Source organism: Chlorocebus sabaeus, chromosome 24 (assembly GCF_047675955.1).
Source record: "Chlorocebus sabaeus isolate Y175 chromosome 24, mChlSab1.0.hap1, whole genome shotgun sequence".
NCBI classification, from domain to species: Eukaryota; Metazoa; Chordata; class Mammalia; order Primates; family Cercopithecidae; genus Chlorocebus; species Chlorocebus sabaeus.
This window is the reverse complement of record NC_132927.1, coordinates 15,769,485-15,794,069: the sequence shown is the minus strand read 5'-3', so window position 1 is coordinate 15,794,069 and position 24,585 is coordinate 15,769,485. Positions and strand designations below refer to the sequence as shown.

Below are 24,585 nucleotides of genomic sequence, written 5' to 3'. Positions count from 1 at the left end.
AAGAAGCCTAACATGACCTACAAACCTGATTTAGGGAAACACTAAAGATATTGAGTCCAAAGCACAAAATGATGACACATCACTCACTACAGTTATCCTGTAGTAAATCTCGATATTCCCCACAGAAAATAGTAAATACCTTACAAGGGAAGAGCGGGGTAGGGGGGCAGGGAAAGCAATAAAGAAACTGTGCAAGAAATTCAGTGAATAAGAAGATCAAAAGTCTACAACTGACCATTAGATAATATCCCGGCTTTCTTTGAAATGTAATCAATTTTGACTTCTAAGACTGTATTAATGTGTTGCTTTGGGCCACTCCTGTCTATTTACAAGAAAGAGGGCACATTTGTCATGACATAACTGAACACGAAAGACCCATATAAGTTTGAGTTTTGCACCTCAAAGTTATTGGTAAAAGTAAAAAAGTTAATTAATAGAGTCAAACTTATAGAAAAACTAGCTGATTTTATTATTATCAATGCCAAACAAATCTTTAAATCAACTAAAATTTATTTAAGCATAAAGTTACTTTCACATTTGTCTACAACCACAGTAAATACAGTTCTTGGCATAAAGACATAGCCTTTAGAATTTAAAGCCTCCCCACCTGCAAGATTACATATATAAAACTCCCACTATTGTTTATGTAATAGTGGATTAATCAAATTAAAATAGTTATACCATCTAGAATAAAATAAAATGGAAATAATTTACTCATAAGATTCATATTTAAATCATCTTTATTTACAAAATACTATCCTGAGAACTGTAATTCCATTAAGCTTCAATTTGAGCAAAAGTGTAATCACTTAAGTAACAGCAGTTACTTAAACTGGAAATGAGATCAGTCAAAATTACTTTTGAAGAGAGCAAAAATATTGTCAGGTTTCTTGCTGTGGTTCTGGATGTTCAGTAGCAGGCTCATTTGAAGGCGGAATCAACCCTGAAGGGAACTCACTTCTACCTTCAGAATGTGGGGGTGGGGGGAAAAATCCAGGTCTTGGGGGAAGGTAAGGAGGAAAACCCCTCGGTGGATAGACATTTCTCACTGTTCAAAGAGATTGGTAAAAGACATTTTTTAACTTTAAGAACCTGTACTGTGCCCTAATAAATCATTAAGTTTATAACTTCCATTACCTATTCTTTTCTTTGAAAATTGACACCAGATAATTACTTCATCTAACAAATTACTTTTTACATTGAGAAAAATGTACCTCTTCCAATACAGAAGATTAAAGGAAATATCATTAATTTTTTATGTAATTTTTGTCCTATCTTAACACCTGTTTTTAAAAAAGAGGAATTATTTCAAAATATATAAAACTTACTGTAAAAATAACATTTTTATCTTTCATTATCAAAGTCCTTCTCAAAAAACATTTTCATGTAATATTTTCACCAAACTTAAAATTCATATCAGTGATTCCCAACTCTGATTTGATATTATACTGAAACATTTCCAGTAATATCAAAGGCCACCTTAAAATTCCCCCAAACAAAATTCATTTTAATTCACCTTTAACTTTAAAAAGAGAGGAGAAATAAGGAAAGGAATGACTATATGAGACATTCATAGGAAAAGCCTAGTATTTGGTAACCACTTATTTATTCTGCAGAACCTTATAATTCAAAACAGTAAAGTATGAATATAAAAGCAATGTATTATTCCCTTTTTCTTATGTGAAGCTTTAAAAGAATTCAATAAATCCAAAAATTAGGTCAAACATATTAAATACATTTTAAATTTTAAATAAGTAGGACTACATCAGAACTACTTATGAAAAGGACTAAAAAATAGCCAGTAATCGTAATGCTAGAATATAAGTTTTAATTATTTTCACTAAGTGCCAAAATGACCAGTTGCTACCAGATAAGGTACAGATGATTTTAGTTTTATCATAAGACCTGCAAAAAGCCAATTATTTTCTTGACTACCAAAATACAGAAATAATTCCATATTATTAAGATGAATCAAGGTGAAACCTCATTATAGTCCACTTATGGCTGGCTGCCTTCCCAATTCGGAAAAGTAATGGTACACTCACAGAATGCTAGAAAAATGTTTCCTCCACTGTGTTACTACATTAACAGATAGTAAAATTAAATCTCTGATTAATAAAACACATATTGAGCTTTAAAAAGAAGTTTAAAAAAGCATACTTGCAAATGGAGCATGTGGTGGACCTGGGAAATCCCTTGGTGGAAAATAATCTCGAGAACTTCCAAACATGGCTCCTGGAGGAGGTGCAGGGAAAGGAGGTCCTCTTCTCAAGAATGGGCCCCTTGTATCCACTGGAAACAATGGACCTCTGATTGGAGCAAGAGGTGGAGGAACAAAGCCAGGTCCAGTTGCTTCATTTTCAGCAGGGAGAGATGAATCAGGCACATTTAAATTCTACAACAAATTGACATATAGCAGTCACTAAAACAGCAAATTTGCAATTGTTTTCCTTAAAATCTCAGGCTCAAAACAAACCATCTAGACAGAAAGCATTCCATGATAGTCTTAGAAAGCTCTAGGGAAAGATTCAAACACCTTTCCACATTAATCTATTAGCTATCACATTTTAGTTATCACAAATATTTTATTAAGTCAACAGAAAACAGCTTTAACCAACAAAGTAATAGTCTGTCTAAAGATAAAACAGAAATATAACCCAAGAGCACCAAAATATATATTATTTTATCAAATATATACTGGAAAAAAAGAAAAAGCAAGATGTCTATGTTTATATTTTCCAAAAAACCATTATCTTAATAAACAAAAATATATTTTAAAATATTCAAATAAAAATCCAAGGGTGAGGGGAACTAAAATCTTGTTTAACTACTAAAATAACTCAAACTCCTAGTCTGCAAATTGTATTTTATCACCACAGGTTACCATCTACAAAAGAAACAGCTTTAATGCTAAGTAGAAAGTATATTAATCAAAAAGACAAAATCAGCTTTATATTAAAAGCTAGATTATTAGCTGTTATTTCTATTCTAGTAAACCATGAGATTAGAAGGCTCAGGCCAGGTACAGTAGCTCACACCTGTAATCCCAGCACTTTGGGAGGCTGAGGCGGGCGGATCATCTGAGGTCAGGAGTTCAAGACCAGCCTGGTGACACTCTGTCTCTACTAAATATACAAAAATTAGTTGGGTGTGGTCACATGTGCCTGTAGTCCCAGCTACTCAGGAGGCTGAGGCAGGAGAATTGCTTGAACCCGGGTTACAGTGAGCCAAGATAGCGTCACTGCACTCCAGCCTGGGCAACAAGAGTGAAACTCCATTTCAAAAAAAAAAAGAAGGCTGTTGAATACATAGATACAATTCCACTCTTTCAATACTTACACCAAGATCATCTTTGGTATCATTTCTACTGGATTCCATTTCTGAAGGCATTGACCCATCTAGACATAAAAGTTAAACCATGAAAAGTACATGATTTACCACTTTATTCCTAGAGTATTTCCAGATCACAAAATTGGTATTTTCCCACTCCCCTTGTTGGCACATAAACCATTTGGACACCAATATCGTATATTGTAGCCATAAGAACAGATTGAGGTCCCTAGAAATTCTGGCAGACTCAGAGTTCTATGATGGCATGTGGCAGTGATTTCTCTGGCTAGTTCCTAAGCAATCCTGCTGGAGCAGCATACGAAGAAGACATCTGGGAGGAAGCATCTCCCTCCTTCCTTCTTTTCCCCCTCCCTCCTTTTATTTTTCCCTCCTATCCTCTTCTCCTTCCTCCCCTTCTTCCTTCTGTCCTTATTGCTGCATTAAGTAAGAGAGACTAGCCACTGGAATTTAGCTACTGTTCCTAAATAAATGTTCCTGAACTTTGTTATCATCAAGAAATGCAATCCTCTCTGACCATAACTACCTCTCCTCTTGTAGCTTTTTCATTTATTCTCACTACATCTGTCCTTAGAAGTCACTGATGCTTCTGACCACTGAGTTTCCTCCCTCACTTCCTTCCCCAATTAACTAGACTCCAAAGTCCATGACTTCAGCCAGTTATAAATGTCCTTGTCTTACTAGTCATTTTTCACTTGTGCTTGACAACATTCAACTACAAACGGTAGCACTTAAATATTATTATGCCATATTAGGTACTGGTCAACTGGTATTAAAAAATGGGCAAATATAAAAATTTTTAAATAGTGTAGAAATGGATGTTTAATCACCCATTACTTTCATTCCATTAAACCTGATTTAATGGGGGGAAAACAATTTCTAAAGCCAAACAGAAAGAATTCATTGTAATTCTGTAAGGACCTTGGGACTGCTTTCTTTGCTTGTTACTTTTACAACCTGATTTTTGGCCAGACGCAGTGGCTCATGCCTATAATCCCAGCATTTTGGAAGGCCAAAGAGGGTGGATTACTTGAGGTCAGGAGTTCGAGACCAGCCTAGCCAACATGGTGAAACCCCATCTCTACTAAAAATACAAAAAATTAGCTGGGCATGGTGATGAGTGTCTGTAGTCCCAGCTACTTGGGAGGCTGATGCACGAGAATCGCTTGAACCCAGGAGGCGGAGGTTGCAGTGGAGCCAAGATGGCACTACTGCATTCCAGCCTGGGCAACAGAGACTCTATCTCAAAAATAATAATTAAAATAATAAAATAAAATACTGATTTTCTAGGCTGAGCAAGGTGTCTCACACCTGTAATCCCAGCACTTTGGGAGGCCAAGGCAGGTGAATTGCTTGAGCCCAGGAGTTCAAGACCAGCCTCAACAACATGTCAAAACCTCATCTCTACAAAAAATTAGCCATGTGTGGTGGTGCACACCTGTAGTCCCAGCTATACTATATAGTTTACTATTTCAGAAAATCAATATTATTTTTTAAATTATGTATATATTATATATATGTTAATATATACACATATATATATTTAATAAAATATAAATATATTTCCTTTCCTGAGGAAACCTTTTACCAATACATTTAAATCTTGACTTTAAAAAAAAAAATTTATTTTCTTAATGTTATATACTTCTGGTTGATATACTGCATACATCTATTTCCCAACTTTAATGGGTTGCTATGAGGTAGTTTAAGTAAAAGAGAGCCGGACAAATAGATTGCTCAGTATATGTTAGTTATATCTAAGTTTGAAATGTTTAAATAATATAACTGATCACAATATCAACAGAGCATGCATCTAAATTGTTTGGTGGGTTTTTATGTATCCATTCACATTTGCCTGGCTTATTTCCCTGATTACTAAACAGGACACATGTAAGTGGACTAGAAGAATTAGAAAATTAGTCATAGAGCAGAGAAAAATTTATCATCATAGGTATATGGAGTAAACCTATTTCCATGGTGCTCAAACCAACCCACCAACATATATTTGGATGCCATGTCTGTGTACAATATAACAAGAAACACAAAACCAGGACATTTTCAGGAAAGAGATTTTGGCCTTAGGAACTACTAGAGATAGCAATTATATTGGTCTTTATTCTAACTTTCAGTTCTTTAGTGTGCCACCAACATTTTTAAAGAAGAAAAGCACAAAGTACTTCTTACCCATTTTATCCAAAGAAGGCATATTAAAACTTCTGAGTTCTGCTGGTCCAGACAGTCTACCAGAATTAGAAAAAAATCTGTCTTGCCTTTGTGGAGGAAGGGCTGAATCAGGATATGATTGTCCTAGAAAATAAGTTTTTTAAATGTCTTAATATAAATCAAGTTTACTTAAGTTTAATGTATTGAACTTAAGACTTTTGGCCTGCATTCTAAAACTTATATTCATCTTCTTGGTTGACAATAGTAGACAATTTCAGAAGAATTGCCTATTTTACTATAGGCAATAACTTTTATAGTAAACACAAGCATAACCTGCTACTTTGAATTTTGAAAGTTTCAATTACTATGTGTAAATCAGAACATGTGAAAACAGAATTTAGTTTATATATATAAACTATATATAAGCTACATATATAGTTTATATAAACTATATGTATATAAAAATAAATATATATTTATATACATATACTTTATATAATTTATATATAATATATATAAATTCATTTAACTTTCCATTTTAAGAATGGATGGAAGTAAATACATCCATATATCAAAAAAGACCCAGGAAACAACTACTAACATAGGGAAAAAGTAAAGAGAAAAAACGTAAGCGCAGCAAGAAATTTACCAGAATAGGTGATAATTTGTCATCAAAGCAGAAAGAGTATTCAGAGGTCATCACTGTCAAACTTTTAGTAATATTGACATTTTGGAATTTAGTATCTATTCCAAACCAAATGGAAAGAGATGGGTATGGTGGCTCACACCTGTAATCCCAGCACTTTGGGAGGCCAAAGTGGGTAGATCACTTGAGGTCAGGAGTTCAAGACCAGCCTGGCCAATATGGTGAAACCCTATCTCTACTACTACAGAGGACCTTACTGACACATCATCTCTCCTACACAAAACCAAAGAAACCACCTGGCATCAACCAGAGTCAATAAAGAGATTATATTTAATGAGCTCCCAATGGTTGGGAAATGTGACTGAGGAGAGAAAGATCCAGATAGTTTGAAGGCTCATTTACACTCCCTTTCAAAATCCTAGGAAGGAGCTGTTTCAATGGGTTTGAGTTAGCCTAATGAAAGAAAAGGTCAGTACCAACCACTGAGATCTAAACTCAGTTTTCCCTTTCTACTTCAAACATAGGATTAATTAAATGGTGGAGTTGGACGAGGGGATGAAATAAGGAAACCTGAACACCAACTCTTTTTTAACTAGGTCTCAAGATACTACATCATTATTTTGCTTCTAAATTATATCCCCATACACCAGCAATCTCAGAAATAAAAAATTTTGTTACAAACGTACTACTTTATAAACTACAGGGCTATGTTGCCCTCCACTGGCAAAAGCAATTCATTCCTTAAATCTTACCAAGGCCTAGTATGTGTCAGGCACAAACAATACAATGTTGGTCTTGATACACCCCCTGCCCTTACAGTCTAATTCTGATAGAAACACATAAATACAATGTGATTAATGTCTTAATAAAAGGAAATATACATAATATAAGAGGCAGCCTATCTATTTCTGATTGCAGGAATCAGAAATGGAGTCAGAGGCAGTAAAGCTTGCCCTGAAAGAAAAGTAATAATGAACAAGTAATCAAGGGTATTCTGGTCAAATGCACATACACATATACACACATACACACACACATATACACACACCCTCATATGCACATATACACACACACATATACACGTAATAAGATACAGCTGTGTGGAAAGCACATGACCAAAGACTGAACTGAACTACAGAAAAGAAGGACGTGAAAGGTCCCTTTCTTTTTTGCTTTCAAACTTTTGTTTTCTATAATAGTATTCTACCCTTACAATAGAAGACATGATTAGAAAGAAAGAATGGAAGGAAAAAAATATAAGAAAAAAATGAATAAGGAGTGAGAATAAGTGTACAGGGCATTCTGAAGCAGTTTTGCAAACTAAGGATTATACTGCAGAAATAAGCTACTCTCATATACTTCATTCACGGCTTCTGTTGAGGACGATGGGGAGATATCTACTAAAACCAAAAACAGGCCAGGCATGGTGGCTCACGCCTGTAATCCCAGCACTTTGGGAGGCCAAGGCAGGTGGACTGCTTGAGGCCAAGAGTTTGAGACCGGCCTGGCCAACATGGTGAAATCCCATCTCTACTAAAAACACAAAAAAATGAGCCAAGTGTGATGGCACAGGCCTGTGATCCCAGCTACTCGGGAGGCTGAGACACAAGAATCGCTTGAACCCAGGAGGCGGAGATTGCAGTGAGCCAAGATCACGCCACTGCACCCCAGCCTGGGCGACAAAGCAACACCCTACTCCCCACAAAAAAAATTAAAAATAAAACCAAAAATGTGCATATCCTCTTACCTAGTAATTCCATTTCCTGGACTAATCTTGAAAGAACATATGTACAAAAATCGTGTTAGCTGCAGCATTGTTAGTAATGGAGAAATATTGGAGACACTCTAAATGGTCACCAACAGGAACTGGATAAATATATTGTGGTTTCTTATATACTGAAATACCATACCACAATTAAGGTAATAAACTCTCTATATATTAACATGGAAAAAATTCAAGTATGTAAGGCTGGTAAGGAAAGTTGATAAAACAGAACTTTAATTTTTTTTTAATTATTATTATTATACTTTAAGTTCTAGGGTACATATGCACAACGTGCAGGTTTGTTACACATGTATACATGTGCCATGCTGGTGTGCCGCACCCATTAACTCGTCATTTACATTAGGTATATCTCCTAATGCTATCCCTCCCCATCCCCCTCCCCACAATAGGACCCGGTGTGTGATGCTCCCCTTCCTGTGTCCAAGTGATCTCACCGTTTAATTCCCACCTATGAGTGAGAACATGCAGTATTTGGTTTTCTGTTCTTGCAAGAGTTTGCTGAGAATGACGGTTTCCAGCTGCATCCATGTCCCTACAAAGGACACAAACTCATCCTTTTTTATGGCTGCACAGTATTCCATGGTGTATATGTGCCACATTTTCTTAATCCAGTCTGTCACTGATGGACATGTGGGTTGATTCCAAGTCTTTGCTATTGTGAATAGTGCCACAATAAACATACGTGTGCATGTGTCTTTATAGCAGAATGACTTACAATCCTTTGGGTATATCTTCAGTAATGGGATGGCTGGGTCAAATGGTATTTCTAGTTCTAGATCCTTGAGTAATCGCCACACTGTTTTCCACAATGGTTGAACTAGTTTACAATCCCACCAACAGTGTAAAAGTGTTCCTATTTCTCCACATCCTCTCCAGCACCTGTTGTTTCCAATTTTTTAATGATTGCCTTTCTAACTGGTGTGACATGGTATCTCATTGTGGTTTTGATTTGCATTTCTCTGATGGCGAGTGACGATGAGCATTTTTTCATGTCTGCTGGCTGTATGAATGTCTTCTTTTGAGAAATGTCTGTTCATATCCTTTGCCCACTTTTTGATGGGGTTGTATTTTTCTTGTAAATTTGATTGAGTTCTTTATAGGTTCTGGATATTAGCCCTTTGTCAGATGAGTAGATTGCAAAAATTTTCTCCCATTCTGTAGGTTGCCTGTTCACTCTGATGGTAGTTTCTTTTGTTGTGCAGAAGCTCTTTAGTTTAATTAGATCCCATTTGTCAATTTTGGCTTTTGCTGCCGTTGCTTTTGGTGTTTTAGACATGAAGTCCTTGCCCATGCCTATGTCCTGAATGGTATTCCCTAGGTTTTCTTCTAGGGTTTTTATAGTTTTAGGTCTGACATTTAAGTCTCTAATCCATCTTGAATTAATTTTTGTATCAGGAGTAAGGAAAGGATCCAGTTTCAGCTTTCTACTTATGGCTAGCCAATTTTCTCAGCACCATTTATTAAATACGGAATCCTTTCCACATTTCTTGTTTTTCTCAGGTTTGTCAAAGATCAGACGGTTGTAGATGTGTGGTGTTATTTCTGAGGGCTCTGTTCTGTTCCATTGGTCTATATCTCTGTTTTGGTACCAGTACCATGCTGTTTTGGTTACTGTAGCCTTGTAGTATAGTTTGAAGTCAGGGAGCGTGATGCCTCTAGCTTTGTTCTTTTGGCTTAGGATTGTCTTGGCAATGCAGGGTCTTTTTTGGTTCCATATTAACTGTAAAGCAGTTTTTTCCAATTCTGTGAAGAAAGTCATTGGTAGCTTAATGGGGATGGCATTGAATCTATAAATTACCTTGGGCAGTATGGACATTTTCACAATACTGATTCTTCCTATCCATGAGCATGGTATGTTCTTCCATTTGTTTGTGTCCTCTTTTATTTCACTGAGCAGTGGTTTGTAGTTCTCCTTGAAGAGGTCCTTTATATCCCTTGTAAGTTGGATACCTAGGTATTTTATTCTCTTTGAAGCAATTGTGAATGGGAGTTCATTCATGATTTGGCTCTCTGTTTGTCTGTTACTGGTGTATAAGAATGCTTGTGATTTTTGCACATTGATTTTGTATCCTGAGACTTTGCTGAAGTTCCTTATCAGCTTAAGGAGATTTTGGGCTGAGATGATGGGGTTTTCTAAATATACAATCATGTCATCTGCAAACAGGGACAATTTGATTTCCTCTTTTCCTAACTGAATACCCTTTATTTCTTTCTCTTGCCTGACTGCCCTAGCCAGAACTTCCAACACTATGTTGAATAGGAGTGGTGAAAGAGGGCATCCCTGTCTTGTGCCACTTTTCAAAGGGAACGCTTCCAGTTTTTGCCCATTCAGTATGATAGTGGCTGTGGGTTTGTCATTAATAGCTCTTATTATTTTGAGATACGTTCCATCAATACTGAATTTATTGAGAGTTTTTAGCATGAAGGGCTGTTGAATTTTGTCAAAGGTCTTTTCTGCATATATTGAGATAATCATGTGGTTTTTGTCTCTGAGAACTTTAATTTTTTAAAAATCATTATTAGAACTGAAAGTTTACACACACTAAACTCATGAATAGCTGCTTCTAGGAAAGGAAGGTAATATGCCCAGGAAAGGAAATGTAATAGTGTTCAATTCATTTATATAGTGTGCTTTCTCTTTTTATGTTTTATTTACACATTTACGCACACAAACACATATATATCTGAAGCAAATATTAATATGCAAATTCTCAAGGGTGATATCCAGGATTGTGCTATAATATCTCAATTTGTGATGTTCACCAAGTTACCCAACCTTTCTGTGCTTGTGTTTCTTCATCTGTAAAATGGGAATAACAGAATAATACTCTTAAGAGTGTTAGAATGATTAAAAGGCATTTAGTCTGACACAAATAATTTTACATATAGCTTTATAAATATCTGATAAATTAAGCCTGTTGTTATGATTATAAACTATATTAAAAATATAGTATTGACTGCTTTTCAAATTTATGACCATAAATTTCAAACTGATGCTCAACAATGCCCTATAATCATACTACACTTTACTAATGATCGAATTCTTCCACTCTCCTAAATAGCTACTCCATACCTTTTTCTCTTCAAATCTCACAAGCCTCTCCTCTACCACCTGCTTCAGCTGATGATCTTGCCACACCAAGAAAATTGAAACAATTGGACACCTCCACTCACCCTCCACCCATCGCTACATCTGTGCTCACTTGCTCTGCCTTCCTTCTTTTTAGAATGGATAAAGTGACCCAGCTACCACAATTTCTGCAATTACACTCTGGATAGTATCTTTTGTACTTAATATTCCAGGGTTTCACTTTTATAACCAGACCCTCTCCCAGACATCATTAATTTCTCCTTCTAGCCTGAATTATTCCCATCAGCAAATAAATGTTATATTATTCATCTTTCATATATTTTTTTTTTTTTTGAGAAAGAGTCTCACTCTGTTGCCCAGGCTGGAGTGCAATGGTGTGATCTCGGCTCACTGCAACCTCTGCCTCCCAGGTTCAAGCAATTCTCCTGCCTCAGCCTTCCAAGCAGCTGGGACTACAGGCGCATGCCACCACACCCGGCTAATTTCTTTATTTTTAGTAGAGACGGAGTTTCACCATGTTGGCCAGGCTGGTCTTGAACTTCTGACTTCAGGTGACCCACCCGCCTCAGCCTCCCAAAGTGCTGGGATAATAAGCGTAAGCCACCATGTCCAGCCAATATTATCCATCTTTAAAAACGAAAACCCTCTCCCTCCAGCTACCATCTCTTTTTCATTCAAAGCAAAATTTTCCAAAAAGTTGTCCACATTTGTCCCTAGACCTTAATCTCTCCTCAACCTCGTCTCTTCAGGAAGACTGACAAATTAAACACAGATTTTTAATGTTTATAAAAACATACACAGTGGCAATTTATCAACCACATAATCATGAGAATGTATAAAGGATCATTATATAAGACATAAGTGATTAAGATATATATATTCCCAAAGAAGTGGTAGCCTAAAATTTGGGAACAACTTTAAGTAAATATCATCCTCTGAGAGCATAAAAGCATATATACCAAGACTTTAGAACACCTTATTAAGTTTGTGAAGACCACAAGTTTTCATCAAGAAGATCAAAATGAGCCTTAATTAAGACAAACTATAATTCTACCAAATGAGTCTTGTCTGAAAAAACTATTCAGAATGTAGGACAATGGTCAGCATAAATGTCTATGAATCAAGAGCCAGTGAAGTAAAAATCTATGCCTGTGCATTCAAAGCTATCCAAGGTATTTTGATCTGCTTCGCACACTTGTTTCCCAAGGAAAAAGTCAAAACTGTTCTCATCTATTTAGCTGTACACTGTATGTCTCTTATTTGCTCAGCTCTTTAAGAAAAATATTTTTAAACATGCCAGGCTAGAGACCACATTTAACTCATGATTACACCACCAAGGTATAGTTGCTTAGTCTCTTTGTTATGCTTACATAAAATATATTTTCCAAATCAGTAGAAGATAAGCATCGACAAAAATAAGGAGAAACCACATACACACTCCTTGTTCTTTTAAACAATTAAAACTAGGAATAATAAAGCTCAAAAAGGTATGGAGGAGGGCATGGTGGCTCATGCCTGTAATCCCAGCACTTTGGGAGGCCAAGGTGGGAGGACTGCTTGAGTCAAGGATTTTGAAACTGCCTGGGCAACATAGCGAGGCCCTGTCTCTACAGAAAATTTAAAAATTAGGCATTAGTGGTGCATGCCTATAGTCCCAGCTACTTGGGAGGCTAAAGCAGGAGGGTCACTTGAGATCAGGAGGTCAAGGCTATAGTAAGCTGTGTTCATGCCACTGCACTCCAGCCTGGATGAGAGTGAGATTCTGTCTCAAAACAAAACAAAATAATAAAGAAAAGAAAATAAATTTTAACTGACAATTCAAATTCAATAATATGTAAAATTCTGTTTCTCAAGTTGTACTAGACACATTTTAAGAATTTACTAGCCACATGTGTCTAGTGGCTACTGTACTGGACAGTATAGATATAAAACATTTCTATTATTGCAGAAAGTTCTATTGGACAGAGCTGTTGTAGAAAAAGATCCATTTCAGTATTACATTCATTTCATTATATTAACTCATCACTGAAATACATAACGACACATTTTTAATAATTTATTCTTTTTTTGTCCCAACATCTTGAATAAGATGTTCAGTAGAAATTCTTGTAAAAATGAAACAAACTATAGCACATAGATTCTAAAAATATATTTGAAACTAAAAATACAGAGTTAACATATTAACTCCTCCTTGGGAAAGCTACTAACCCACTGTATCTTTCCATCTAAATACATGCCAACAATTTTCAAACTGTATATCCCAAACTGAGCTACAGTTAGAAGCAGTCATTAATCAGCACCATAAGACAGGGAAATAAATAAATAAATGCATGTATGTATGTATGTCGTCATCTACAGTGGGGGTCCCTAACCCCTGGGCTGTGGGCCGATGCCTTTCTGTGGGCTGCTGGCTGTTTGCGCAGCAGGAGGTGAGTAGGGCAAACAAGCATTACTACCTGAGCTCCACCTCCTCAGCTGAGGCATTCTATTCTCATAGGAGCACAAACCCTACTGTGAACTACGCATGTGACGGATCTAGCCTGTGCATTCCTTATGAGAATCTAACTAACTCCTGATGATCTGAAGTGAACACCTGCATCCCAAAACCATCCCCCTCCCCGCAACCTCTATGGAAAAACTGGATTCCATGAAACCAGTCCCTGGTGCCAAAAAGGTTAGGGACTGCTGATGTACAGGAGAGTGACGTTATCTACTTAATAAATTATGATACCTCACTTTCATTTTCAAAAGGGAAAACAAAACAAGCCAACACATAACAACTTGAAAGTTTTTATGAGAATCACCTTTGTTACAGTTAACCCTGGCAAAAGAATTATGTGAACAATCTAAACTACCTTCTTACCAGGTCTCTTTGATCTATAATATTCTCATTCTACATATGAAAACACTTTTACGTTTTTTCTTATCGACTGAAGTGCTGAACAAAGTAAGTCACATTGATAAATGTTTGTTGCAGGTAAGTATTTATAAGGAATTTATAATGAACTGGTTATTCCCAGGACATATTTGTGTTAAAATTTTAATTCTGATTACTATGTGAATATTACCAACTTACTTATATTATTCAAGAACACTTTCTCTGCTAAAATTATGAATAAGACTTCTAATTAAACTTATGAAAAACCAAACTGAAAACTATCCCTTTATCTGAGTGCTAGTTATATCACTGTGCTCAAATTGTGGGAAAAAATCACATTATATGCTTAATACTTGCACTTTCCTGTATGTGTATGACATATAATAAGAAGATTTTTACTTTTTTAGAGATTCACAGAAAGATGCAAAAATACTACAGAGAGGTCCTGCACACCCTTTACTCGATGTTTACATCTTTCATAATTATAGTGTATTGTAACAGCCAGAAAATTGACACTGGTACAACTCATGTGTACAGTTCTGACATTTTACTGCATGTGTAGATTTATGTAATCACTACCACTCTCAAGATACAGAATTATTGTACCACCAAAAACACCTCCCTCGTGCCACCCCTTTATAGTCATACCTACTCCCCTCCCCACTACTATCTCAAACTCTTGCATCCACCAATCTGTTTTCCATTTCTATACTGTCATTTCAAGAATGTTATATATGGCTGGGCACAGTGGCTCACGCCTGTAATCCCAGCACTTTGGGAGGCCAAGGTGGGTGGATCACTTGAGGTCAGAAGTTCGAGACCAGTCTGGCTAACATGGCGAAACCTGTCTCTACTAAAAATAAAAAAATTAGCCTAGCCGGGCGTGATGGCATGTGCCTGAAGTCCCAGCTACTCGGAAGGCTGAGGCAAGAGAACAGTTTGAACCCGGGAGGCACAGGTTGCAGTGAGCCCAGATCACACTACAGCACTCCAGCCTGGGCGACACAGTGAGACTCCATCTCAAAAAAAAGAATGTTATATACATGGAATAATACAGTATGTAAACTTTTGAGACTGCTTTTCTTCACTCAACCATTGAGATACATCCAAATTGTTGCACATTTCAATAGTTCATTATTTATAGTTTGATTCCATTGTGATCAAAGAACATACTCTATATTATTTCACTTCTTTTAAATGTGTTGAGGTTTGTTTTATGGCCCAGGATACAATCTATCTTGTAAAATGTTCCACTGCTACTTGAAAAGCATGTGTATTCTGCAGCTGTTGGGTAACTTGTTCTACTATAAGTGTCAATTAGGTCTTATTGGTTGAGGACACTGTTCAGTTCTTCTACATACTTGCTGAATTTTCTCTTCAGTTGTTCCGTTACTTGCTGAGAAAGGGATGTTGAAATCTCCAATTATAACTGGATTTGTCTTTGTTCCTTTCAGTGCTATCACTTTTTGTTTCCCATACTTTGTAGCTGCTGATGGCATATACACATTTATCATTTACTATATCTTCTTGACCTCATTTTCTTTCGATTAATGTTTGCATGGTGTATCTTTTCTATCCTTTTACTTTCCACCTACTTATACTATTATATTCGAATGAGTTTCTTATAGACTGTATATAGTTATGTCACTATATAACATATAAGGTCCAAATAAATGAAACACGTTTTAAAAATCACACTAAAAGCCAGGCACAAAGGGTCGTGCCTGTAATCCCCCGCTATTCAGGAGGCTGAGGAGGGAGGACTGCTTGAGGACAAGAGTTTGAGACCAGCCTGGGTAACACAGAGGAAACTTGTCTCCAAAAACAATTTAAAATAAAATAAACATTACCCAGGCATTGTGGCATGTGCCTACAGTCCCAGTTACTTGGGAGGCTGAGAGTGGAGGATTGCTTGAGTCCAGGAGTTCAAGGCTACAGTGAGCTATAATCACGCCACAGCACTACAGCTGGGTGACAAAGTGAGATCCTGTCTCTAAAAAATTTTTTAATAAATTTTTTAAATCACACTAAAATATAAAGGAGTGAAAACCAGAAAGCAAATTTCTTGATCTCCAGTCCAAATGCCTTTTCACCTAAGCCAGTCTTGTTCTCAACATGCAAACTAACTAAAAGCACATATAAGAATGTTAGATGAACAGATACATTGTAGACTGTTCAACACTGTATAAAATTTTGTACACATATTATGCTTCAGCAGAATTAGCTCTATCCTAATAAGGTAGCCAAATTTGTGTACTAACCTTTAATAACCATTTATATACCACAGAGTTTTAAAAGAAAACTTAAACGTTTTAAAATCCTTATTAGTTTATAAGATTGAGTCTGCTACTGAAAATAATGAAAATAAAATGTTGATTACTTGAAGAAACTAGGTGTATACTTGCTAATAAAACCTTTAAGTAATAAGAATGTTTGGATCAAAACCACAGTGAGATTCCACCTCACACTAGTGAGAATGGCTACTATTAAAAACTCAAAATAACAGAGAAAAGGGAATGCTTATACACTGTTGGTGGGAATGTAAATCATTAGTTAGGCCACTGTGGAAATCAGTTTGAAGATTTCTCAAAGAACTTAAAACACGACTACCATTTGACCTAGCAATCCCATTACTGGGTAATATCCAAAAGAAACTAAGTCGTTCTACAAAAAAGCACAAGCACTCACATGTTTATCATAACACTATTAACAATAGCAAAGACATGAAATTAACCCAGATACCCACCAACGGCGGACTGGATAAAGAAAATGCAGTACATATACACCACAGAATACTACGCAGCCATAAGAAAGAATAAAATCATGTCCTTTGCAACAACATGGATGCAGCTGGAGGCCATTATCCTAAGCGAATTAATGCAGAAACATAAAACTAACCCATTCTTACTTATAAGTGGTAGCTAAACACTGGGTACACATGGATATAAAAGAGACACTGGGGACTACCAGAGCAGAGCGAGGAGAGAGAGGGAGGCAAGGGCTCAAAAACTGTGGGTACTGTGCTCACTTTCTGGGTGATGAATTCAGACACGCCCCAAACCTCAATATCACGCAATATACCCATGTAACAAACCTGCACATGTACCTTGTGAATCTCAAATAAAAGTTAACATTATTAAAATATTTTTTAAAAGAATGTCTGGAATAGAGCACATGAGAAAAAAGGTAAGTTAGAGCAGTTTTTTCTGACTACATAAGCTACGTAAAGTTCTCTCCTTTTTCAAAGTATTTAATGGTGCAAAGATAAATTATACCTTGTAATTATGGAACTATTTAAAATAATTTCTGCTAACTCATCTTAGCATGCTAAGATGCTAAGATTGACTTCCACGCCAAGTCAATGGAAATCTAAAACACTTCTTCCAAGTAGTAACATGTTAAGAAAATATATACATTTTATAAATTATGCCTAACAGACTAAATGACAGATAATCTCAAATGCGGAATCCATATTCTTCAGAAAATTAGTTATTTTAGTTGTCATATTATTTTTTAACATATGTATTTTAAACTAAAATATTTTAAAATTGAAGAAAAATCTTAAAGACAATTATTAGTGAGAAGGACTCTTCATGAGTCCCAATAAGTCAACCGTACACAAAAGAGAGGCAGATTACTTTAGAACATCACCATCTCTGTTTTACAGAAGTCACTATTCTGTTTGTTTTTTTGTGGGGACAGAATCTCACTATTTTGGCCAGCTTGCTCTAGAACTCCTGGCCTCAAGCAATCCTCCTGCTTCATCCTCCCAAAGTGCTAGGATTAGAGGCATGAGCCACTGCACCCAGCCAGGAGACCATTATTTTGAAAGAGAGAAAACCATGACAGGTAAAATTTACTGCTCAAAGTTACACAAAAAAGTAATAGCAATGATAAGATTTAAAAAGCCTAGGCCGGGCATGGTGGCTTACACCTGTAATCCCAGCACTTTGGGAGGCTGAGTCAGGTGGATCACCTGAGATCAGGAGTTCGAGACAAGCCTGGCCAACATGGTGAAACCCTGTCTCTACTAAAAACACAAAACTTAGCCAAGCATCGTTGTGCATGCCCTGTAATCCCAGCTACTCGTGAGGCTTGAGGCAGGAGAATCGCTTGAACCCGGGAGGCGGAGGTTGCAGTGAGCCGAGATAGCACCACTGCACCTCAGCCTGGGCAACAAAGGCGAAACTCCATCTCAAAAAAAAAAAAAAAAGGCCTAAGTCCCCTCACTCATTATCATTTTGTTAACTGAAACACAACATAAAAGAAAAGAACCCTGAAATCTGTTCAGTGACTTTTTTTTTTTTTGAGACAGAGTCTCTCTCTCTGTCGTCAGGCCAGGTTCAAACAATTCTCCTGCCTCAAGCCTCACGAGTAGCTGGGATTACAGGCGCCTACCACCATCCCAGCTAATTTTTGTATTTTTCATAGAAACAGGGTTTTGCCATGTTAGCCAGGCTGGTCTCAAACTCCTGGCCTCAGGTGACGCACCTGCCTCAGCCTCCCAAAATGCTGGGATTACAGGCGTGAGCCACCACACCCGTCCTGTTCAGTGACTATTTAAATAGCATGTACCAATGTACCAAGAGCAAACATAGAATATTTTTGTAACTTTAGGTAGGAATGAAGCTAACTGAGAAATACATTTATCAGCATTACTCTAATTCATGCTAGAGCCTCAGGAGTCATTTAGCCCTTCTCACTCATCATAAATTTGGGAACAATACAGAAAATTCCTTTACTGTGTCCGTAGAATTACTCGTCTATGACATTGAGATTACAGTTGACACAGGTTGGCCCTCTGTCAAACCAAAGGGATCAGGTTCATTATTTGGAGATACTCTGTAGAATGGACACATATCTCTTTGATGAAGGTATCAATTAAGAAGCTAACAAATTAATGAAAAGTTGGAGACCAGGTTCCATTTCTAGTATGGTAAACTCAGACTGACTCTCCTACACATAACTATAAATTCCAGACGATATGCAAAAAAATAACTGCCTGAAGCCCTTGGGCATGAACAAAAGCAGGAGGACTTAGAAAAGAAGAGAGAGCTTGGAAGAAGAAAGGAATAACAACTAGGTATGGGGTGAGTTTTCCATTTTTATGTTTTAGCCTGATAGAAGACCACAGTGAGTTGCAGCACACAGCAGTCAAAACTGATAAAACTTTCTTGCCTGAAGAACAAGTGCACAGAGCCCAAGCCCGAGGCAATAGGATTGGGATATCCTAGAAAGAAGAAAGCTGGAAAGGTACAGCCCAATATTCTGGGTACAATCTCTGCCCAAGTCTATGGCTGATTCCTGAGCAACACATATGTATGGCAAATTTAAGCAGTTTTCAGCTAAAGCAAGAAGAACTGAACCAATACTTGAGTTGTTCACCACCACAGAAGGGAAAAGGCTGCAGTCTGAGCCCATCCAAGTTAATGGTCTTCTACAGTAAGACCAATAACACTCTTAGAGGAATAGAATAGAATCTAGAATTGCCACAATGTCTAGTATCCAATACAAACTCATCAAGAAAGAGAATGTGACCCATCCTTAAGGGAAAATATTATCACTAGAGGTCAACCTCAAGAGGACCCTGATGTTAGAATTACCATACAATGACTTTTAAAAAGTTATTATAAAACTAATATACTCAGTGGTTTAAAAAAATGCTTATAATGAATAATAAGATTAAAAACTCAGCAGACAAATCAAGTTATAAAAAAGGAATCAAATGGTAATTTTAGACCTGAAAAATACATCTAAAGTAAAACTTTTACTAGACAGGCTTAATAGCAGAATGGAAATGACAAAGGAAAGAGTCAGTAAACCTGAAGGTAGATCAAAAGAAATTGTTGATTCACAGGCAAGATGGCCAAATAGGAACAGCTCCGGTCTGCAGTTCCCAGTGAGACCAACGCAGAAGGTGGGTGATGTCTGCATTTCCAACTGAGGTACCTGGTTCATCTCACTGGGACTGGTTAGACAGTGGGTGCAGCCCACGGAAGGCAAGCAGAAGCAGGGTTGGCGTCGCTTCACCCGGGAAGTGCAAGGGTTCAGGGAATTTCCTCCCCTAGCCAAGGGAAGTGTGAGGGACTGTGCTGTGATTGATCATGCAAAAACTCCATCTGAAGGTCACCAACAGCAAAGACAAATGGTAAATAAATCCACGAAGATGAGGAAAAACCAGGCAAAAAGGTTAAAAATTCCAAAAACCAGGATGCCTCTTGTCCTCCAAAGGATCACAACTCCTCGTCAGCAAGGGAACAAAACTGGACAGACAAAGAGTCTGACAAACTGACAGAAGTATGCTTCAGAAGGTGAGTAATAAACTCCTCCAAGCTAAAGGAGCATATTCTAACCCAATGCAAGGAAGCTAAGAACACTGATAAAAGGTTAGAGGAATTGCAAACTAGAATAACCAATTTATAGAAGAACATAAATGACCTGATGCAGCTGAAAAACACACCACAAGAACTTCATGAAGCATACACAAGTATCAATATAGCCAAATTGATCAATCAGAGGAAAGGATATCAGAGATCGAACACCAACATAAAGCATGAAGACAAGATTAGAAAAAAGAATAAAATGGAATGAACAAAGCCTCCAAGAAATATGGGACTATGTGAAAAGACCAAACCTAGGTTTGATTGGTGTACCTGAAAGTGATAGGGAGAATGGAACCAAGTTGGAAAACTCTCTTCAGGATATTATCCAGGAGGACTTCCCCAACCTAGCAAGATAGGCCAACATTCAAATTCAGGAAATATAGAGAACACCTCAAAGACACTCTTTGAGAAGAACAACCCCAGGATACATAATTGTCAGATTCACCAACATTGAAATGAAGGAAAAAACGTTAAGGGCAGCCAGAGAGAAAGGTCTGGTTACCCACAAAGGGAAGTCCATCAGACTAACAGCAGATCTCTCTGCAGAAACCCTACAAGCCAGAACAGAGTGGGGACCAATATTCAACATTCTTAAAGAAAAGAATTTTCAACCCAGAATTTCATATCCAGCCAAACTAAGCTTCATAACTGAAGGAGAAATAAAATCCTTTACAGACAAGCAAATGCTGAGAGATTTTGGCACCACCAGGCCTGCCTTACAAGGGCTCCTGAAGGAAGCACTAAATATGGAAAGGAAAAACCAGTACCAGCCACTGCAAAAACACACCAAAATGTAAAGACCATCGACAAGATGAAGAAACTGCATCAACTAATGGGTAAAATAACCAGCTAGCATCATAATAACAGGATCAAATTCACACATAACAATATTAATCTTTAATTAATTAAAAGACACAGACTGGCAAATTGGATAAAGAGTCAAGACCCATGGATGTACTGTATTCAGGAGACCCATCTCATGTGCACAGACACACATATGCTCAAAACAAAGGGATGGAGAAAGATTTACCAAGCAAATGGAAAGCAAAAAAAAAGCAGGGGTTGCAATCCTAGTCTCTGATAAAACAGAGTTCAAACCAACAAAGATCAAAAAGGACAAAGAAGGGCATTACATAATGGTAAAGGGATAAATGCCACATGAAGAACTAACTATACTAAATATATATATACCCAATACAGGAGCACCCAGATTCATAAAGCAAGTTCTTAAGAGACCTACAGAGAGATTTAGACTCCCACACAATAATAGTGAGAGACTGACACCCCACTGTTAATGTTAGATCAACGAGACATAAAATTAACAACAATATTCAGGACTTGAATTCAGCTCTGGACCAAGCAGACCTAATAGACATCTACAGAACTCTCCACCTCAAATCAACAGAATATACATTTTTCTCAGTGCCACATAGCACTTATTCTAAAATTGACCACATAATTGGAAGTAAAACACTCCTCAGCAAATGCAAAAGGACAGAAATCATAACAAACAGTCTCTCAGACCACAGTGCAATCAAGTTGGAAATGAGGATTAAGAAACTCACTCAAAAGACCGGGCGCGGTGGCTCAAGCCTGTAATCCCAGCACTTTGGGAGGCCGAGACGGGCAGATCACGAGATCAGGAGATCGAGACCATCCTGGCTAACATGGTGAAACCCCGCCTCTACTAAAAAATACAAAAAACTAGCTGGGCAAGGTGGCGGGTGCCTGTAGTCCCAGCTATACGGGAGGCTGAGGCAGGAGAATGGCGAAAACCTGGGAGGCGGAGCTTGCAGTGAGCTGAGATCTGGCCACTGCACTCCAGCCCGGGCGACAGAGCAAGACTCCGTCTCAAAAAAAAAAAAAAAGAAACTCACTCCAAACCGCACAACCACATGGAAACTGAGCAACCTGCTCCTGAATGACTACTAGGTAAATAATAAAATTAAGACAGGAATAAATAAGTTATTTGAAACCAATGATAACAAAGTCACAACACACCAGAATCTCTGGGACACAGCTAAAGCAGTGTTTAGAGGGAAATTTATAACACTAAAATGCCCACAGGAGAAAGCGGGAAAGATCTAAAATCAACACCCTAACATCACAATTAAAAGAACTACAGAAGTAAGAGCAAAGAAATTCAAAAGCTAGCAGAAGACAAGAAATAACTAAGATGAGGGCAGAACTGAAGGAGATAAAGACACAAAAAACCCTTCAAAAAATCCATGAGTCCAGGAGCTGGTGTTCCGAAAAGATTAACAAAATAGACCACTAGCCAGACTAATAAAGAAGAAAAGAGAGAAGAATCAAATAAACACAATAAAAAATCATAAAGGGGAGATCACCACTGATCCCACAGAAATACAAACTACCATCAGAGAATACTATAAACAACTCTATGTGAACAAACTAGAAAACCTAGAAGAAATGGATAAATTTCTGGACACATACACCCTCCCAAGACTAAACCAGGAAGAAGTCGAATTTCTGAATAGATCGATAACAAGTTCTGAAATTGAGGTAGTAATTAATAGCCTACCAACCAAAAAAAGACCAAGACCAGACGAATTCACAGTCGAATTCTACCAGAAGTACAAAGAGGAGCTGGTACCATTCCTTCTGAAACTATTCCAAACAAGAGAAAAAGAGGGACTCCTCCCTAACTCATTTTACGAGGTCAGCATCATCCTGATACCAAAACCTGGCAGAGACAAAACAAAAAAAGAAAATTTCAGGCCAATACCTCTGATGAACATTGATGTAAAAATTCTCAATAAAATACTGGCAAACCAAATCAAACAGCACATTAAAAAGCTTATCCACCACCATAAAGTCAGCTTCATCCCTAGGATGCAAGGCTGGTTCAACATATGCAAATCAATAAACGTAATCCATCACATAAACAGAACCAATGACAAAAACCACAAGATTATCTCAATAGACGCAGAAAAGGCCTTCGATAAAATCCAACACCCCTTCATGCTAAAAAACAAAACTCAATAAACTAGGTAGTGATGGAACGTATATCAAAATAGTAAGAGCTATTTATGACAAACTCATAGGCAGTATCATACTGAATGGGCAAAAGCTGGAAGCATTCCCTTTGAAAACCAGCACAAGACAAGGATGCCCCCTCTCACCACTCCTATTTAACATCGTATTGGAAGTTCTGGCCAGGGCAATTAGGCAAGAGAAATAAATAAAGGATATTCAAATAGGAAGAGAAGTCGTCAAGTTGTCTCTGTTTGCAGATGACATGATTGTGTATTTAGAAACTCAGCCCAAACACTCCTTAAGCTAATAAACAACTTCAGCAAAGTCTCAGGATACAAAATTAATACGCAAAAATCACAGGCATTCCTATACATCAATAACAGAGAACCAAATCATGACCAAACTCCCATTTGATACACTACTACAAAGAGAATAAAATACCTAGGAATACAACTTACAAGGGATGTGAAGGACCTCTTCAAGGAGAACTACAAACCACTGCTCAAGGAAATAAGAGAAGACACAAACAAAAGAAGAAGAAACATTCCATGCTCATGGATAGGAAGAATAAATATCATGAAAATGGCCATATTACCCTAATTAATTTACAGATTCAATGCTATTCCCATCAAGCTACAACTGACTTTCTTCACAGAATTAGAAAAAACTACCTTAAATTTCATACGGAACCAAAAATAGCTCATATAGCCAAGACAATCCAAAGCAAAAAGAACTAAGCTGGAGGCATCATGCTACCTGACTTCAATCTATACTACAAGGCTACAGTAATCAAAACAGCATGGTACTGGTATCAAACCAGATACATAGACCAATGGAACAGAACAGAGGCCTCAGAAATAACACCACACATCTACAAGCATCTGATCTTTGACAAACCTGACAAAAACAACCAATGGGGAAAGGATTCCCTATTTAATAAATTGTGTTGGAAAAAGTGGCTAGCCAGATGCAAAGAACTGAAACTGGACCCTTTCCCTACACCTTATACAAAAATCAGCTCAAGATGGATTAAGGATTTAAACATAAGAACTAAAACCATAAAAACCCTACAAGAAAACCTAGGTAATACCATTCAGGACATAGGCATAGGTAAAGACTTCATGACTAAAACAACAAAAGCAATGGCAACAAAAGCCAAAATTGACAAATGAGATATAATTAAAGAGCTTCTGCACTGCAAAAGAAACTATCAGAGTGAACAGGCAATCTACAGAATCGGAGAAAATTTCTGCAATCTATCCATCTGACAAAGGGCTAATATCCACAATCTAC

At 37.2% G+C, this 24,585-nt stretch overlaps 1 protein-coding gene across 6 annotated transcripts in view; it reads right to left on the bottom strand.

Moving 5' to 3' along the window:
• Positions 1-492: 492 nt before the first annotated feature.
• The window catches only part of MIA2 (MIA SH3 domain ER export factor 2), a 116,095-nt gene continuing 92,002 nt past the window's right edge, over positions 493-24,585 (bottom strand). For all 6 annotated transcript variants that reach the window (XM_073010947.1, XM_037983919.2, XM_007986557.3 and 3 more), the window contains 4 exons: positions 5,533-5,655; positions 3,340-3,398; positions 2,161-2,395; positions 493-1,048 (listed from right to left, as the gene is read on the bottom strand). In XM_073010947.1, the coding sequence (XP_072867048.1) occupies positions 882-1,048; positions 2,161-2,395; positions 3,340-3,398; positions 5,533-5,655 (584 nt within the window). In that variant the 3' untranslated portion in view covers positions 493-881. The remainder of the gene's footprint in view (positions 1,049-2,160; positions 2,396-3,339; positions 3,399-5,532; positions 5,656-24,585) is intronic.